At 42.3% G+C, this 19,702-nt stretch overlaps 1 protein-coding gene across 4 annotated transcripts in view; it reads left to right on the top strand.

Moving 5' to 3' along the window:
* Positions 1–5,589: 5,589 nt before the first annotated feature.
* Positions 5,590–19,702, top strand: part of CLYBL (citramalyl-CoA lyase) — a 241,021-nt gene continuing 226,908 nt past the window's right edge. For all 4 annotated transcript variants that reach the window (XR_014298064.1, XM_082675686.1, XM_082675687.1 and 1 more), the window contains exon 1: positions 5,590–5,688. Coding sequence is in view for 3 of the 4 variants with exons in the window: in XM_082675686.1 (XP_082531812.1) it covers positions 5,627–5,688 (62 nt within the window). In the remaining variant the exon portion in view is untranslated. The remainder of the gene's footprint in view (positions 5,689–19,702) is intronic.

The raw sequence follows: 19,702 nt of genomic DNA, 5'->3' as shown, positions 1-19,702 counted from the left end.
CCTGTGGTTTACAATCTGGAGCAGTGTTCTCTCTGCTTTCTCTGCTTTTCTCCTAACACTTTCAGGCTCACTTTCCACGTCCTGGGAGCTATCCCGTCTCTGCAGAGCCTGCTGGTTTCCCTGACCCTCTCACATAGAGGGAATTGCAGCATCCTTTCTATTTCCATATCCCTTTTCTCCATATCACCAGCAGACCTCAGAACCCACCCATTTTTCCCACTTACACCTGTCTACCTCTTTCATGGATAGCTTCTTTTCAAAATGTCCTTTTTAAAAAATTAAAAACAGAACTACATATGATCCAGCAATTCCACTCCTGTTTGCATTTTCTTATGCAAAGAAAATGAAAACCCTAATTAGAAAAGATATATGCAACCCAATGTTCATAGCAGCATTATTCACAATAGCTAAGATATGGACGCAACCTCAGCGTCCATCAACAGGTGAATGGATAAAGATGTGGTATATACATACAATGGAATATTACTCAGCTATAAAAAAAAAGAATAAAAAATTGCCTTTTGCAACAACATGGATGGACCTGGAGGGTATTATGCTTAGTGAAGTAAGACAGAGAAAGACAAGTAAATACTGGATGTTTTCGTTTATATGTGGAATCTAAAAAATAAAACATGAATGAATATAAGAAAACGGAAACAGACTCATGGATACAGAGAACAAACTAGTGGTTACCAACGGGGAGAGGGAAGGGGGGAGGGGCAAGATAAAGAAAGGGGATTATGAGGTATAAACTACTAGGTATAAAATAAATAACATACAAGGATGTAATGTATGGCACAGGGAATATAACCAATATTTTATAATAACTTTAAATGGAGTGTAATATATAAAAATATTGAATTACTATGTTATACACCTGAAACTAACATAATATTATAAATCAACTATACTTCCGTTTGAAGATAAATAAAGATAAAAATAAATAAAATCTTTTTTCTTATTTGGTAAAATATGAACATCATAAAATTCACCATTTTAACCATATTAAGTGTGCAGCTCAGTGGCATTAAGTACATTCACACTGTTGTGCAACCATCACCACCATCCATTCCCAGAACTGTTTTCATCTTTCAAAACTGAACTCTGTACCCATTAGACACTAACTCTCTATTTCCCCTCCCTCCAGCCCCTGGCAACCCCCATTCTCCTTTATGTCTCTATGAATTTGACTAGGAAACTCATATAAGTGAAATTGTACAGCATCTGTCCTTTTGTGACTTGCTTATTTCACTTAGCATGATGTCCTCAAGGTCCATCCATGTTGTAGCACGTGACTGAATTTCATTCAGATTAGCTTCTTGAGGTCAGGAATCATGTCGATAAATGTTTGAGCTGAAAAAAATGGGTGGATATCAACGTAATGAGATCTGTAGATAATCTCAAAAGAGAGGAAGTTAACACTGACTGCCCCATGTCAGCAGGGTGAGCACACGTGACCTGCTGCTTCACCTCCACCTTCCAGAGCTCGTGCAAATGTCTCTTGTGAATGACCCCAACCCGGTACCACACAGGCAAGGAAATTATGGGAGAAGTGGTCCTAGCCGAGCTGGGCCGACACTGCGAAAGCCACCACAATGTTATTAGAGTGTATTCCAGACAGGAGAGAGCTTCCATGTTGGCCAGATACAGATAAGAACCAAACTCTCTCTTTACAATTTTACATTTCTGTTAACTGGAAGAATTTTCCACAGATGGTCTCTGGCTCCATGCCTTTCAAACTTTGTTTCTCTTCTACTACTCACACTTCTGGTGCCAGGTGCCCCAGGGGCACATCCTCTGACCTTTGCATCTTTATGCTGGTGAGTCAGCACAGCGGATAGCAGAATTTCTGAAAGCCATTCCTAAACTAGGACTGCTGGTAATAACCAAACATGGAAATGATTGCAAATCACATAAACGTATTCTATTAAATCTAAACCAAATATATCCCAGCTCATCTTCTCCTTGGCCGGACTCCCAAAATACCTGCAGCCACTCCAACGGCACCCAACACAAAGGAAGTCCAAGAGAGGAACAGTTGAAGTAGACGAAGAAAGTGTCTTAACCAATGGTAGTTAAAATATTTTACTTTGGTACAGTTTACAAAAAAAAAAATGCCCTTGTGAACACATTGGTGGGGACTTGGAGGGGACCAGTGCAACTCAGTGGCCCTGAGGCTTAACTGGCTTTGGGTAAATTTGCATCTTGCTCTTTCTATGCAATGTATTATTTGAATTGATTTTTAATTTTTTTTAATAAATGTATTTATTTATTTTTATGCGGTACGCGGGCCTCTCACTGTTGTGGCGTCTCCTGTTGCAGAGCACAGGCTCCAGACGCGCAGGTTCAGTGGCCATGGCTCACGGGCCGAGCCGCTCCGCGGCATGTGGGATCTTCCCGGACCAGGGCACGAACCCGTGTCCCCTGCATCAGCAGGCGGACTCTCAACCACTGCGCCACCAGGGAAGCCCATAAATTTATTTTATTTATTTTACTTTTGGCTGCGTTGGGTTGTTGCTGCGTGCAGGCTTTCTCTAGTTGTGGCGAGCAGGGGCTACTCTTCATTGCGCTGCGCAGGCTTCTCATTGTGGTGGCTTCTCTTGTTGTGGAGCACGGGCTCTAGGCACGCAGGCTTCATTAGTTGTGGCACACGGGCTCAGTAGTTGTGGCTCACAGGCTGTAGAGCGCAGGCTCAGTAGTTGTGGTGCATGGGCTTAGTTGCTCCGTGGCATGTGGGATCTTCCTGGACCAGGGCTTGAACCTGTGTCCTCTGCATTGGCAGGCGGATTCTTTTTTTTTTTTTTTTAAACATCCTTATTGGAGTATAATTGCTTTACAATGGTGTGTTAGTTTCTGCTTTATAACAAAGTGAATCAGTTATACATATACATATATCCCCATATCTCTTCCCTCTTGTGTCTTCCTCCCTCCCACCCTCCCTTTCCCACCCCTCTAGGTGGTCACAAAGCACCGAGCTGATCTCCCTGTGCTATGCGGCTGCTTCTCACTAGCTGTTGGTTTTACATTTGGTAGTGTATATATGTCCATGCCACATTCTCACTTTGTCCCAGCTTACCCTTCCCCCTCCCCATGTCTTCAAGTCCATTCTCTACGTCTGTGTCTTTATTCCTGTCCTGCCCCTAGGTTCTTCATGACCTTTTTTTCTTTTTTTTAGATTCCATATATATGTGTTAGCATATGGTATTTGTTTTTCTCTTTCTGACTTACTTCACTCTGTATGACAGACTCCAGGTCCATCCACCTCACTACAAATAACTCAACTTCATTTCTTTTTATGGCTGAGTAAAATTCCATTGTATATATGTGCCACATCTTTATCCATTCATCTGTCGATGGACACTTAGGTTGCTTCCATGTCCTGGAAGGCGGATTCTTAGCCACTGTGCCACTGCGGAAGCCCAAAAAATAAAAATAAATAAATAAAAGTAAACCTTTAAAAAAAGCCCACAAAACCACAGCAGTCCTGGTGAGAATGGGCACAGCTACAATTTCTTCAAGCAGAATCTGAAAGATATTGGATCATTTAGCAAATAAGTCATTGGAGGTTGTATTTTACCTAAAAAGCCATAAGGACCAGGGCATTTTTAGTAAGGATAACAACTCATATGTCAGTTCTCAGAATTATAATGAGGCTAGAGGAACATTTTCATCTTATATTTATTAAGTACCTACAGGTTACAAGTCATTGAGCCAGGTGCTGTGGGCACACAGCAATGACAAGATATACCGGGTCCCTGCTCTCAAAGAGCTCACATTCTATTCCTGTAGATGGCGTTTCTAGACCAGAGCACTAGCAGCCCTTCTATGAGTGGGATTGCCCAAACGTCCCTAGCTCTGCACCCTAAATGACAATAATGCACTCTGAAAGCCACCTGATTATGGGCAGTAGTTCCTTCCCACCTTGAGAACCACCAGGGGAAAGGCAACAATAAGAAAGTAAATTCCCAAATTGATAAACGTTGTGATGAGGGCTGTGACGGAAATGATCAGGTTGCTGTGCCAGTGAAATAGACCAGGGGGATGCTCTAGTTTGGGTTGTCAGCTCAGGCTCTTTGAGCAGGTGGTAGATAGGGTAAATGTCCAGGAGGATGCGACAGTATAGCCATAACCGTTCTGGGGATAGGAAACAGCATGTGCAAAGGCCCTGAAGTGGGAGGGGGCTTATCGCACTAAAAGACAACAAAAACCAAAAAAACCCACAGAAAGAAGATGGGTAGGGCTGAAATAAGGTTGAAGGGACAGGCAGGGGCCAGATAGAGTAAGGACTTCAGGGTCATGGTGAAGAACTGCGGTTTTATTCTAAATGCTTCTGTCAAAAGTTCATAAATAACAGAAGTAAACCCAATGAATCCCCAGAGTAGTAATTGGTAAAAGTTTATTGTGCCCACATCAAAAAGACATTCTGCAAACTGGGAGCACTCAAACAAAAACGTGGAATGAGGCTCAGGGATATATTGTTATAAAGCAGCTTATTTAGTGAGAAAGTAGTGACTGTTTATTCTTCACAGTGATTGGTTACAATACTAGAGTTTTCTTCAATATAGGGAATTTGTCAGTGGTTACCTTGGAAAATAGTTCAAGTTTTTGCTTATGATTTCCAGAGGCATAAGCAAGAAATGACCTAGGTCAAGTTGTCTTGCAAAATAAGCTAAATTAGGCTTTGCTTGTATGATGAAACAGATTTTGTCTGCTCAGGGAATTTTCAAGGTTGTTCTTCATTTGTTTTTCATTTTTTTTGTTTGTTTTTGTTTTTCATTTTAACACTTCTCATTGGAAGTCACCAAAGATTTTTAAGAAAGGAATTGATGTGATGATAATAATAATGAGAAGTAATTAACATTACTGAGCGTGTGTTCTGGGCCAGAAGAGGTTTTAAGCTCTCAGTATATTAACGCAACATATCCTTATAATAACCCTATAAGTACTATTTATATTCCCATCTTACAGGAGGAAACTTCAGCAGAGAGAGCTTAAGTCATTTGTCCAAAGTCACACAGCTGGTAAGCTGTTTTAATACCTTAGCATTCTCCTGACTGTGAAGCCCGAGTTTTGACAGACTGGCAGGAAGGAGTTGGAGTGAAGCGCTGTGTTCGCTGCCCCGTGTCTTCAACAAGCATTTCTCTGGCCCCAGAAAGCTGCCAGCAGCATCTATTCTGACCCTATTACAGTCATATATGTCCCATAATGGATTGACTGTTAACCGAGGCACGCACACGGTGAGACTCACAATCTTTGTTAGGTATAGTATTTAAACAAAAACAACAAAGAAATCCCTAGAAAATCTGGCCACGTCTGGCTGGGAAAATGCAAGGTCTCTCAAAACCCGCCCTAAAAACCCAGAAGCACGGGAAGGGTTGGATTCAGCCACCCCAAAATCCACCCATTCGGACTCTGCTTTGCCTCGCGTTACAGCCTGGAAGTTCTGACAGCCGGAGGGGGCAAGTGCGCAAGAGCAGGGGGGCGTGGCTTGCGGGGACGGGGCGGGGCGTGGAGACACGGGCTCTGGGCAGGACGTGAGCGGGACGCGGCGGCGTGGGGGCGTGGCGACAGGGGCGGGACGAAGCGGAGACGGACATGGCGGGGGCGGGACCCGCGCGCAGACAAGATGGCGCTGCGTCTGCTGAGGAGGGCGGCGCGCGGAGCGGCGGCAGCGGCGCTGCCGAGGCTGTGAGTGCAGGTCCCCAGTCCCCCGCTACCCGGTCAGGCTCACCGTGGGTCGGTACCCGGCTCAGCGCCGCGCAGGCGCGGCCTCCTCGCCCACTGGCGGGAAGTCCCGCCAGCCGGGAGCATCGTTTGCCTCACGCGCGCGCGGGCTCGACCTCTGCCAAGGTCGCCGACCCCCCGCTAGGGTCGCCCCACACTGTCAGTGCCTCCCTGTGGGAGGGCCCTTACTTGGGCCGGGAAAATGGGTACAAGCGTTGGATCTCTGAGACCCAGGAAACAAAACTAGCGTCCCCACACGTGGAAACCGTGAACGTATGCGTGTTTTATAAAAGGGGGCCTGGAGTCAGCCTCTCAGAGGATGCTGAGAGGCGGCTCGCCTCCACTGTTGTTGGGCACAGCGGTTCCCAAACTGTCCGGTCTCAGGATCCCTTTACAGGCTGAGAAATTATTGAGGACCCCGAAGGGCTTTTGCTTGTATCTGTTGATTTTAACGGTATGAGGAATTAAAAATTTTAAATATTCATTTAAAAATAACAAATCCATTCAAATTTAACGCAAATTGCATCTTTAATGAAAATAACTATTAAAAAAAAGTGGCATGGTTTTATATGTTTGAAAATCTCTTCAGTTTAATTAAGGACCATTGGAGTCTCATATCAGCTGCCTTGGAGGAAGTTTACCAAGAAATTTCAGGCTCATGCACAGTCTATTTGGAAAAGGGAAGACCTGGCAGATCCTCTCAAAGGGTCTCAGGGCACCCCGCCCCCGCCTCCAGGTGTCCTCAGATCACACTTTGAGAACCGCTGGTTGAGACTTGCTTGTTTGCCAACTACATGCACATACGGTATCTCATTCTGTTCGCCGATCACCATGTGAAGAAGCTGGATGAGTCATTCATAAAGATGAGGAAACTGAGGCTCGGAGAGGCTATGTGACTCTCAAAGCAGAGAATGGCAGAGTTGGGTTCAGAAACCAAGTCAGTGGCTCCTGGTCTGGAACTTTTTTATATCTGCTTGCTCCGTGCTTCCTGACTCACCGGTGTCCCATACCAGGACCCACCTGGTTTTATGCATCCCACCTTCCCATTTCCTACATCTGGGCCTGGTAATGTCTCTGGACACCGGAGCTCACCCCTGGAGCCAGAGGAGCCCCTGAAGGGGTGTATCCAGACCCTTCCAGAAAGTCCTTTCCTGGCCTGTGAAGGGGCCAGCTTCTGTGGCCTGTTCAATGGGTCAAATGACCACACCCAGTCACCTACTTCTAAGGCTCTTGGGGCTCAGCTCGCAATGCTCATCATCTCCCTTAGCACATTGGCTCATTCTCAGCACACCTACACACCCCACCAAGGCCATGGCAGCAGGCTTTCATGCAGGGCCCTTCCCAGAGCCTACACCCCAAGTTAAATCCTTTGGGTCCTGGCACCTTCAGAACACATGGGGATGGGAAAAGTAAATGTGCCCAAGGTCAACTTAGAAAAGTTTGCCTAGACATGCCTTAATTTCTGTCCCAGTTGTGTTGCACTTCAGCTTCAGGCCAGTGGACTGGCTTCTGTTGGCTTTTTTCCTTCTGTTTTTAGAGTATCAGCAACATTGCTTGTTAGGCAGGTGCTGAAACCTCTTCCCGACCCTCCAACATTTGCCTCTCTTGCTGTCCCTGATACTTCCCCGCCTATCCTGTCTCCAGCCTTGCAGCTCTCCATTGTCACTTCTCAGTTTATATAAATACCCTGTCCTCAAGTTGGGGGAACATAACTGCCTACAGGTAGGTGTGCTATTGCTAGGGATGTCTTTCAAATCCTCAAAGAAATATGTGTGAATAGTAACCCATGCATATATACACATCTAGAAATATTTCTGATGTAACCATCTGTATCTATATATATTAAGCTAAACATGAGTTCATACTGTCTCCAATTCTAATCCATTATCACATGAATCGTTCTAGCCTCTTCACCTTGCTTGTTTGTAAATTTTCACTCCCCCAGTGAGAAACCTGGCTCCCACCATGCGCCATACAGTTACTCAGTTATTCAGTTTCAGCATACACATGTAGCAGTATCTGACTTGTTAGACCATACTCCATGGGAAAAAAGCTTTATCAACTAGAGTGCAGTGCTTAGTGTAGTTCTTTTCCCTTTAGTCTTGTAGGTCCCACTCATTTCCACAGTTACTTAGGTTAGCACCTTTTTCTTCCATCCGCCTCAGTGAAGTTGTTTCATATATTCATCATACAGTAAGATTCTCTTTTCCCTTTTCTTGTCTAGTTGCACTATCTAGTGGTTTTAGTAGCATGTTAAATAGGAGTGATGAGAGGGGGCATTCTTGCCTTGTTCCCAATCTTAGGGAAAGCATCCAGTTTCCACTGTTAAGTCTGATGTTAGTTGTAGGTGTTTTGTAGAACATTTTTATTCCCTATTTACTGAGGTTTTTTGTTTGTTTGTTTGTTTTTAACATGAATCAGTGTTGAATTTTGTCAGGTTCTTTTTCTGTAATCAATTGATATGATCATATGATTTTTCTTCTTTAGACTGTTGATGTGGCGGATACATTAATTGATTTCTGAATATTGGACCAGCCTCGTATACCTGGCATAAATCCCACTTAGTCATGGCATATAATTCTTTTTATACATTGTTGGATTTGATTTGCAAATATTTTTTGAGGGTTTTACATCTGTATTCATGAGCGACATTGGTCTGCACTTTTCCTTTCTTGTAATGTGTTTATTTGGTATTGGTTTCTATATGTCTCATGTCTTTTTTGTTCCTCTGTTCCTTTTCTACTGCTTTCTTTTGCATTAAGTGAATACTTTCTTATGTAATACTTTTTAGTTCTTTAATGATTTTTTCCACTATTTTTTTTAGTGGTTGCTCTAAGGCTTACCATATGCATCTTTTAAAAAAAATTGTGGTAAAATATGTATAACATAAACTTTGCCATCTTAACCATTTTGACTGTACAGTTTAGTGGTATTATCATATTCACTATCCCCCTGATTTTTTCGTCGCTCCAAACAGAAACTCTGTACCCATTAAGCAATAACTCCTCCTTCCTAGCACCTGGTATTCTCTACTCTACTTTTGGTGTCTCTGAATTTGCCTATTTTAGGTATTTCATAGAAGTGGAATCATGCAATGTTTGTCCTTTTGTTTCTGGCTTATTTCACTTAGCATAATGTTTTCAAGAGTTTTCCATGGTGTAGCATGTATTAGAACTCCATTCCTTCCTATGGCTGGGTGTTTCATTGTATGTATAACCTGTTACCATATACATCTTAACTTATCAGAATCTACTTTTGATACATACTAAATTCCAGAAGATGGAGAAATGTTATATCTATATAGTTCTATTCCCTTTTCTTCCTTTTTATATTATTGTTATACATATTATATTTATATATGTTACAAATCCAGTGATACTTTGTCGTAGTTATCATTTTTTTAACATTTTTATTGGAGTATAATTGCTTTACATTTTTGTGTTAGTTTCTGCTGTATAACAGAAACAGCTAAAGTGAATCAGCTACATGTATATATATATACCCATATCCCCTCTCTCTTGTGTCTCCCTCCCAGCCTCCCCCCACCCCTCTAGGTGGTCACAAAGCACCGAGCTGGTCTCCCTGTGCTATGTGGCTGCTTCCCACTAGCTGTCTGTTTTACATTTGGTAGTGTATATATGTCAGTGCTACTCTCTCACTTCAGAACCTTTTTTTTTTTAGATTCCATAGATGTGTTAGCATCTGGTATTTGTTTTTCTCTTTCTGACTTACTTCACTCTGTATGACAGACTCTAGGTCCATCCCCCTCACTACAAGTAACTCAATTTCGTTCCTTTTTATGGCTGAGTAATATTCCGTTGTATATATGTGCCACATCTTCTTTATCCATTTATCTGTCGACAGACACTTAGGTTGCATCCATGTCCTGGCTACTGTAAATAGTGCTGCAATGAACATTGTGGTACATGACTCTTTTTTTTTTTACATCTTTATTGGAGTATAATTGCTTTACAGTGGTGTGTTAGTTTCTGCTTTATAGCAAAGTGAATCAGTTATACATATACGTATGTTCCCATATCTCTTGTGTCTCCCTCCCTCCCACCCTCCCTATCCCACCCCTCTAGGTAGTCGCAAAGCACCGAGTTGATCTCCCTGTGCTATGTGGCTGCTTCCCACTAGCTATCTGTTTTACATTTGGTAGTGTATATATGTCCATGACACTCTCTCACTTTGTCACAGCTTAACCTTCCCCCTCCCCATATTCTCAAGTCCATTTTCTAGTAGGTCTGTGTCTTTATTCCTGTCGTACCCCTAGGTTCTTCATGACATTTTTTTCCCTTAGATTCCATATATATGTGTTAGCATACAGTATTTGTCTTTCTCTTTCTGACTTACTTCACTCTGTATGACAGAATCTAGGTCCATCCACCTCACTACAAATAACTCAATTTTGTTTCTTTATATGGCTAAGTAATATTCCATTGTATATATGTGCCACATCTTCCTTTATCCATTCATCCGATGATGGACACTTAGGTTGTTTCCATCTCCTGGCTATTGTAAATAGAGCTGCAGTGAACATTTTTGGTACACGACTCTTTTTGAATTATGGTTTTCTCAGGGTATATGCCTAGTAGTGGAATTGCTGGGTCATATGGTAGTTCTATTTTTAGTTTTTTAAGGAACCTCCATACTGTTCTCCGTAGTGGCTGTATCAGTTTACATTCCCACCAACAGTGCAAGAGGGTTCCCTTTTCTCTACACCCTCTCTGGCATTTATTGTCAGTAGATTTTTTGATGATGGCCATTCTGACTGGTGTGAGGTGATACCTCATTGTAGTTTTGATTTGCATTTCTCTAATGATTAGTGATGTTGAGCATTCTTTCATGGGTTTGTTGGCAATCTGTATATCTTTGGAGAAATGTCCATTTAGGTCTTCTGCCCATTTTTGGATTGGGTTGTTTGTTTTTTTGTTATTAAGCTGCATGAGCTGCTTGTAAATTTTGGAGATTAATCCTTTGTCAGTTGCTTCATTTGCAAATATTTTCTCGCATTCTGAGGGCTGTCTTTTTATCTTTTTTACGGTTTCCTTTGCTGTACAAAAGCTTTTAAGTTTCATTAGATCCCATTTGTTTATTTTTGTTTTTATTTCCCTTTCTCTAGGAGGTGGGTCAAGAAGGATCTTGCTGTGATTTATGTCACAGAGTGTTCTGCCTATGTTTTCCTCTAAGAGTTTTATAGTGTCTTACATTTAGGTCTTTAATCCATTTTGAGTTTATTTTTGTGTATGGTGTTAAGGAGTGTTATAATTTCATTCTTTTACATGTAGCTGTCCAGTTTTCCCAGCACCACTTATTGAAGAGGCTTTTCTCCATTGTATATACTCTTGCCTCCTTTATCAAAGATGGTGACTGTATGTGCATGGGTTTATCTCTGGGCTTTCTGTCCTGTTCCATTGATCTATATTTCTGTTTTTGTGCCAGTACCATACTGTCTTGATTACTGAAGCTTTGTAGTATAGCCTAAAGTCAGGGAGCCTGATTCCTCCAGCTCTGTTTTTCTTTCTCAAGATTGCTTTGGCTTGTAGTTATCACTTATATAATTTTATGTCTTTTAAAGAAACTAGGAGAAGGAGATGCAAATACACACACACACACACACAAACACACACTTACTTTATAGTATTTGTAATAGCAACCATCTTATTTACTGTTCCTGGTTCTTTTCAAATGTTCCTGTGCATTTGAGTTGCCATCTGGTGCCGTTTCTTTAACCCAGTACATCTTTGCTCCTACCCACCTCCTTTGTGCTGTTATTGGCAAATATATTACGTTTCTAAATGTTATAGGCCTAACAATACAATTATATAATTTTTTTATATAGTTGCTTTTAAAATTAGACAAGAGGAGAAAGGCACAGAAGTATGCATTTAAACAGTGTTTTATAATTACACAGTTACCTTTACCATTGCTCTTTGTGTATGTGTATGAATTTGAATTATTGTTTGGGATTAATTTCAGCCTGAAGAACTTCCATTAGTATTTCTTATAAGGTGCGTCTGCCATCAACTGCCCTACACATGTGCATAGACTTTTAGATTCCCAGGAATATGTTAGAGCTTTTCAAACTCTATGGCTATCTCATTCTCCAGCTTTTCTGTTTAAGCTTCTTTTTAGCCTGTTGTTTACCCCAACTGTTATCTACTATCTCAGGTAGCTGTGATGTTAAATAATTGCTTCTGCTGGTTTTTGAAAAATGACTTCGGGGAAAATGCTGTTACCACTGTTCAACTCTGAGTCAGGTCAGTGGGGTCTTCCAGGGAACCACCAGACAGGTCAAGTAGTGACAGTCTTCTGGGAGTGGAGCTTTGAAAGAGCTCCAGTCCTGCCCTGCCCCCTCCAGTGTCTGCCAGGCTGCTGGTTTTCACTGTAGTTTTAGCTGTTGGTTTTCAAGGCTACCACCAAACTGGGGAAAGGGGTGTTGACCCAAAACAAATAGACTGCCAGATAGTTCTCTAGCAGAAATGGGTTTATTTGGGATCAGCAGAGAATTGCAATTCAGGGTCAGCAACCATGGCAATACATGTTCAACTTCCTGCATGACAAGGGAAGGAGAATGCTTTTATAGAGAAGGAAAGAAAGTTGGGAGGACCGTAGTAAGCAAAGAGTCCATGGCTTTTCATTTATTGAGTCCTTGGCAGGAAAGAAGAGCAGTCTTCTTCTTCCTCTTGGGCTCTGCAGTGGTGCCAGGTCATGAGAGTTCCCCCTTCTAGTTTCCCAACTCTATGTAATCAAGGTTTTTGTTTAATTAATTTTTCATATTTCCACCTTTTGATCAAGATTTTTCTCTGAAAGCATTGCTGATCAAGTCAGGTTTTCTCGTTTCAGCAGCTTTTTGTGCTGCAGTGTCTGGAAGGACCTTTCCTACGTATAGTGTTTCATGTTGTAGGGAAAGTGCACAGATTGGGAACCTATTAAGGTCACATTCCAGTAACAAGGAGGGGCCGGAGGGGGAACTCTCAGGCACTTTTTATCTGAAGTCTATGTGTTAACAAGGTCATAGACATTGGAGATCATCTGAAGTGTTACGTCATCAAAGGTTTGGCAACAAACTTTCAAAAGGCCTGGTACAGATTTCTTGGGAAAGCTGTCTGATCAGTTAGCATCTGCTTCAATTCTGGGAAATCTTTACTTTCAGGTCACCAGGTGACATTCGGTTCCAGTCAGAATTAGGTGCTTTCTTGAGGTGTGTCACATGAATACAGGAGTCTGTTTCTTGGGGTTTGGTGGCACAAGGGTTGGTTAACAGTATTTGATAGGGGTCTTTCCAGTGAGACTGAAGAGAGTTCTTCTGGAGGTGTCTTTTCCAATAGATGAAATTTCCAGGTTGCAATGTGTGATGCTTAAGGTCTTCATTTCCTGAGGGCACACTGTGAAAAGATTGCTCTACCAAAACATGGTTACTTTTTTTTTTGTGTGTGTGGTACGCGGGCCTCTCACTGCTGTGGCCTCTCCCGTTGCGGAGCGCAGGCTCCAGACGCACAGCCTCAGGGGCCATGGCTTACGGGCCCAGCCGCTCCGCGACATGTGGGATCTTCCCGGACCGGGGCACGAACCCTTGTCCCCTGCATCGGCAGGCGGACTCTCAACCACTGCGCCACCAGGGAATCCCAAACATGGTTACTTTTAATAGCACCAGTTAGCCTTTGCAGTATTGAATTGTCTCTCGTTTTACCAGTTGTGCGTCAAAAGAAGCAGGAGCCAAGTGTATTGGGCATCCTGTGACTATTTCAAAGGGTGAGAGTTTATGAGTTCCAAAAGGGATGGATCTGAGTTTTAGAAGGACCAATGGCAATGCTTTTGGCCAAAGTATTTGGAGGGTCTCTACAAATTTTGCCAATTGAGTCTTAATAATGCTGTTAGTCTGTTTAACTAAACTAGAGGATTGAGGGTCGCAAGTACAGTGAAAGTGTTATAAAACCAGACAAGCAGCACATACTTGTGTAAGTACCTGGCCAGTAAAAATGGATTCCTTAATCACTATGAAGTTTGAGAGGAGTTCCCTGTCTGCAAGGGAAAGCTTCAGTCCAGTGTGTAAACATATAGGTCATGACTAAAACATAGGTCATGACATATTCCACTAGATGGAATAAATAGTATAAAATTCATTTGCCAGACTTCAGATGGTTCATTAAACAGCTTAAAACGTCTGGGAGCAATACTAACAGCGTCCCTGGATTGTACTTTGGACAATGGGACAAGTGAGGTAGGCACTTTTTGTGGCCTTCTTAATGTTTCCCCACCAATATTGATTCATGAAGGCTGTCGTTTTGTCAGTAGACCAATGGTTTAATGAATGTATGGTGGTGAAGAGTGGGAATTTTAGTGTCTCTGGTAGGACTGGGTTGTTGTTTGGTCCAAACCTGAGCTTTCTCTTTTTATCAAAACAACAATTATGGAATTTCCAATTTTGTTTTTCCTTTTCTGAGGCCAATTGTTGGGCTTCTCTAGCCAGTTTTTCTAAATTATCATCTGGTGAAATATCCCTTTGGATCATGACAGAAGTTTGGATGCTGGTGGTCCTTTTAAAGGCAGCATTCCTTGCAGAATTATCAGCAAAGTGATTTACCCTAGCTTCCAGAGAATCAAGCTTAGAATGTCCCAGAACCTTAATAATAGCTAAAGCATGTGGTAAGAGTATTGTATTCAATAATTCTTGAACATAGGGGCCATTTAAATTTTTACTTCCAATGGAAATAAACCACGTTGCTTCCACAACATTCCAAAATCACGAGTTACTCCAAAAAGCGTATCTACTATCAATTTAAATATTGGCAGTTTTATCCTTGGCTAAATCACAAGCACGTGTAAGAGAGTATAAGTCAGCCTGTTGGGCCAAAGTAGCCGTAAAGATGCTACCTCAACAACATCAAAAGGAGTAGTAATGGCATACCCAGCACAATATTTGCCATCATCACCTTTAAGAAAAAGAACCATCAGTGAACCATGAGAAGTCAGTGTTACCCAATGAAATTTCCTGTAGATCATTGCGAGGAGTCAGGAGGTGGTCCGTCAGAGTTAAGCAGGGGTGAGGAACTCTTTCCGTGGCGGAGGGGAGAAGAGTAGTTGAGTTAAGGTTATTACAGTGTAAAAGAGTTATGTGAGGGGCAGGTAATGAGAGGACTTCAGAGGAGGTGAGATGTCTGACTGAGAAATGTTGAGTATGGTGGGAATTCAGGAGAGCTTCTACTGCATGAGGTACAAAAATGGTTAAAGGGGATCCCATAACAATTTTCTTGGTGATCTTAAGCAAGAGGGCAGTGGCTGTAATGGCTCTAAGGCAAGGGGAGTATCCCTGTGCCACAGGGTCCAGTTGCTGGCTATTATACTTTGTGTCAGTGGTGGTCCCCATGTTTCTGGGTGAGTGCACCAAGGGTGTTCCCTTCCTTTTCATATACAAACAAAGAAAAGGGGAATCTATAATGGATGTGCCCAAGGGCAGGTGGGTTCATCATACTCTCCTTTAAGGCCTTGAAGTCTGTGTCATTTAGTTCATCCCATAAAAATGGGTCAGGGTTGTTATTGTTTAGTAAAACATATAGAGGTTTGGCCATAAGAGAGAAATTTGGAATCCCAATTTCGGCAGTAACTAACTAGCCTGAGAAACCCTCGCAGTTGGCACTTAGTTTTGGGTTTGGGGAAACTTAAGATACCATAAAGTCTATCTGGATCTAGGTTTAACCCTTGTTCTGATATCAGATGCTCTAAACATCGAAACTGGGTTTGGGCAAACTGCAGTTTGACAGTAGTCATCAAAGTGACCTACCAGGTGAATTAAATGACCCTTTGACATCTTTTATTTGTTCCATTTCTGACGGTACTAGAGCAGTTTCTGGAAACACTGATTGTTTGTCCCCATTGAATCAGCTACCACTTCCCTTATGGGCAAAATCTCCAACTGATGTTGGCAAAATTCACAGTGTACCTCCCATCAGAATTCAAATAGACCCCTCAAAATCTCTTCCAGAAAGGTTGGTTAGAGGTCCAGAGTTGCCTAAAGCACTTAAATTTTTAACAGTCTCTTTTTCAGTGTCTTAGCTTTTTACAATAACAGCAGAAAACAGGAGGGTTTTCATTTTCTCTGGGAGCCTTCATTTGCTAGAGCTGAAGATTAAGAATTTTGGTGGTCTTCCTTGGAGGTTACCCATCTAGAGTAGGAAAGATCTGTTTTGCCAGATTAACTAAGTCTGGAATGGACACAGTTTCCCATTCTAACCTGGTCCTTTTTACTTAAAGGGAAAGGTCCCAGTTCAGCCCATTAATAAACATGGAGTTAAAAGCTACCTGGGTGGAATCAACCTCTGAAGGAAGACCAGAATTTTCTTTAAAAACAATCTGAAGTTGATTTTAATAATCATGAACAGGTTCTCAGATTTTTGTGTGCAAGCCTGAATTTTGTTCCAATGAACAGGCTTTGGAAAAGCCCTAGGGATTGCTTGATGAAGTCATCTCGTGATTGCCTGAGCCTGATTGTATAAGAAGTTAGTGGGCTGGTCTCCCAGTTGTAATTCTAGAGACCTTTCAGGACTTTTCCAGTTAGTGGTTTTCATCCAAAGCTGAGCCTGGCCTTCATCAACAAGCATATGAACCAGCCAATATAAGTCAGGAAAAAACAGGTTGATAAGTTTGAATGACTATATTAAATTCTTCAGCAAACCTGTGAGGCTCTTCGGTTACTTTAGGAGAATCTTTGACGATGGCTCGCAGTTCACCTTTAGCCCAGGGAGAATAAGAAATTAAGGATTTATTCTCTGGACCCTCAGAAGACTTAATTTTAAAAGGATAGGTTCTGACAAGTTCAGAGGAAAAGGGAGTGGGGAGAGTTTCAGAGAAAAGGGGAAGTTTGGCAAGAGAATTAGTATGGGAGGATTGAGGGTATAGAGGAGGTGTAGGTGGTGTAGAAGAGAAGGAGGAAGATGGCATCGGAGGTGGAGTCTGAGACAAAGAAGCCCAGGAAGAAGAGCCTGAGACTTCAGCAGCCATTTTATCTTTCTTTAACCTTTGCCTCAATTAGTCTTAAAACCTTATTTTACAGAGAAGCAATTTTAGATTCCTGATATCATTGGAAAGCCTCAAAATACCAATCAAAATAAGCATTCCACTCAGTTCTGGAAAACTTTGAACTATTGTAGTCCAGTTTGGTTTTAAGGAAATTAAGTTTGAAGATTTCAAAACTTCCTCATAATGGCTACTGATATTCTAAATTGCCTTTGATCAGGTTGGTAATGTTTTTTCCATAAATGTTTTTGCCTGGAGTTTTCATTGTGGAAAGAATTTTAAACTACAAATTCAATTTCTTTAATAGATAAAAGGCTACTCAGGTTATCTAATTCTTCTTGAGTGAGCATTGGTAGTTTGTGTCTTTCAAAGAGTTTGTCCAGGGCTTCCCTGGTGACGCAGTGGTTGAGAGTCCGCCTGCCGATGCAGGGAACATGGGTTCGTGCCCCGGTCCGGGAAGATCGCACATGCCGCGGAGCAGCTAGGCCTGTGAACCATGGCTGCTGAGCCTGCGCGTCTGGAGCCTGTGCTCGGCAACAGGAGAGGCCACAACAGTGAGAGGCCCGCGTACCTCAAAAAAAACCCCCAAAAACAAAAAAAGAGTTTGTCCATTTCATCTAAGTGGTCAAATTCATGGGCATAGAGTTGATTGTCCCTTATCCTTTTTCTTAGAGCTTTATAGAGGTATAATTTACACACCATAAAATTCATCCTTTGTGTTAATTAAATAATCATTAGTAAATTTGTAGAGTTGTGCAACCCATCACCACGATCCAGTTTTATATCACCCCCAAATTTCTGCCATCCCCCAAATTCTCTCGAGCCCATTTGCAATTAACCCTCACTCCCACCTCCTGCCCTATCATCCTTTTAATGTTCATATTGTCAGTAGTGACTTGCTCTCTTTCCTTGGTATTTGTAATTCTTTTGTCTCTCCTTTTTACTTGGTCAGTCTGGCTAGAGTTTTATCAGTTTATTGATCTTCTTGAACTATCTTTTGGCTTTATAGATTTTTCCTATTTTTTCTGTTTTCTATTTCATTGATTTCTGTTCTTATCTTTATTATTTCCTATCTTCAACTTACTTTGGGTTTAATTTGACCTTTTAATGCCATCCAAATGGAGGATGGAAATGGGAGAAGAAGGGTGCAGAGGGGAGAAATTGTAGGGCAGAGAAGAATGAAAGCAGTGAGAGAGAAAGGGAAGAAATCTTTATAGAAAGAATGCTAAAGAGGAGTCAGGGGTTAAAAAGAACTGAGAAATTTTAGAATGATCATTTTGAAAAGAACTCAGAATAAGAATATGTGTACTTTGTCACTTGAATTGGTATTAAAAGGTCAGTGTGAAGTGTTAGGTATTTTAAAATGTTTGTTGACATCTTTAGAAATAGACTTGAGTTGCGCAAATGCATGATGAGAAGCTAAATGGGATGCTGTAAACAAAAATGATGTTTTTGGTTATGAGGCAGAAAGTAACTTTAAGTAGTCTGGGGAGGTAGGGGAACCAACTGTCTCAACTTGCCCAGGACTGTCCTGGTTTTAGCACTGAAGGTCCCACATTCCTGGAAGCCCCTCTGTTCCAGGCAAGCCAGGATGGTTGTTTGCCCTAGAGATAGAGAAATGAAGGGCTGAAGAATGGAGTAAAGATGATCTAAGATGGTAGACCAGAAATTCAGGAATTGGAGCTAGAGCCTTCTAGAATGGCTTCCTAAAAGAATGGGATGGGAGAGGGTATTCAGAATGCTTTCACGGAGAAAGAAAGGCCTCTGCTAGGAGCAGGGCTGAAGAGAAGAGAAAGACAGAGGAGACTCTGAGGAAATAGGAAATACCATAAAGCGGTATAGACCAGGAGTAGCCTGGAGGCAGGGGACATGCCTGTGGGCTGGACGGAGGAGTTGGTGGGAAATGAGGTAAAACTAGAGCTAAAACTAGTGGGCAGTAGCCAAGCTGGTGAGCAAGAACTATAAGTGGTAGCTAGGCCTGAACTGGAAGATGCAAATGCATGTGGGTGGTGCCTCCTGGAGAAGATGTAGCTGTGGGGAAATTCGCAGCAAGGGGCTGTGTGCCAGCAAGGCTGTGCCAAGCCTGTGGAACAGCATAAGGTTCGCTTGTGGATCCATACCAGCTGTGGAGGGCTTCTACTCCCATTGTGCCATTGCTCTGTTAGAGAGTTTCGCTATGCACTAGAACCATCTGTGTGGTCACAGGCTGCGAGGAAGGACATTGGGTAGCCCCAGGGAGAGACCGAGGGTGGGGAGGAAAGGCTGGGACCCAAAGATGAACTGAAAAACCTTTACCTCCTGCTCCCCGGGGCCCATGGATCCAGAAGGGAGCTGAGGACAGTTTCATCACATGTGCTTTTCTCTGTTCTACTCTGAATGACTGTAGCCACCGAAGTCTCTGTCCTCTCAGGGAACTCTCCTGAGTGCCCCTGCTCTGCAGAATGTTTGAGTGGCATAAGCACTTCATTCTTCTAGAAATACTCAATAGTGGTGCGTTGAGGATGGAGTATTCTCTGAAATTACATTTGAGGTTAAAAGGTGACACATATGCTTGGTTGTAGTTAAGGCTGGTGGAGGACATCATATGTGGTCAATGAGGTAGCATCCAGAGTGGCTGACACCACTCAGCATTGGCACTTCCCTGAAGTGGTTATTTTCTCCAGTGATGGCTTTGCAACAGCCAAGTTTTGATTGATGTAATTTCTGAAAACAGCCTTTGGTCACAGTTTTCTTAACTAAATGTTACAGTGGCCGCTCTGTAGGAGCTGCCATTTTATGCATGACTCCCTGTGGGGGAGTCTGCAGGTGCATGTGGCTAAGATTTTAGGAAGACAGGGAGAAGAAAGCTGGGCTCCTTGGGGAGTGGTTATTGGTGGGTTTGATGAATATTCGTAAGATTGGAAGACTTGTTAATTGTAAAAAACAATATGCTTTCTTGCCTCTGAGTGCAACTGGGTTG

The sequence above is a fragment of the Grampus griseus genome, assembly GCF_964374135.1.
Source record: "Grampus griseus genome assembly, chromosome: 18".
Lineage (NCBI taxonomy): Eukaryota > Metazoa > Chordata > Mammalia > Artiodactyla > Delphinidae > Grampus > Grampus griseus.
The sequence above is the reverse complement of the archived record's forward strand: the minus strand, read 5'-3'. Positions and strand labels throughout refer to the sequence as shown.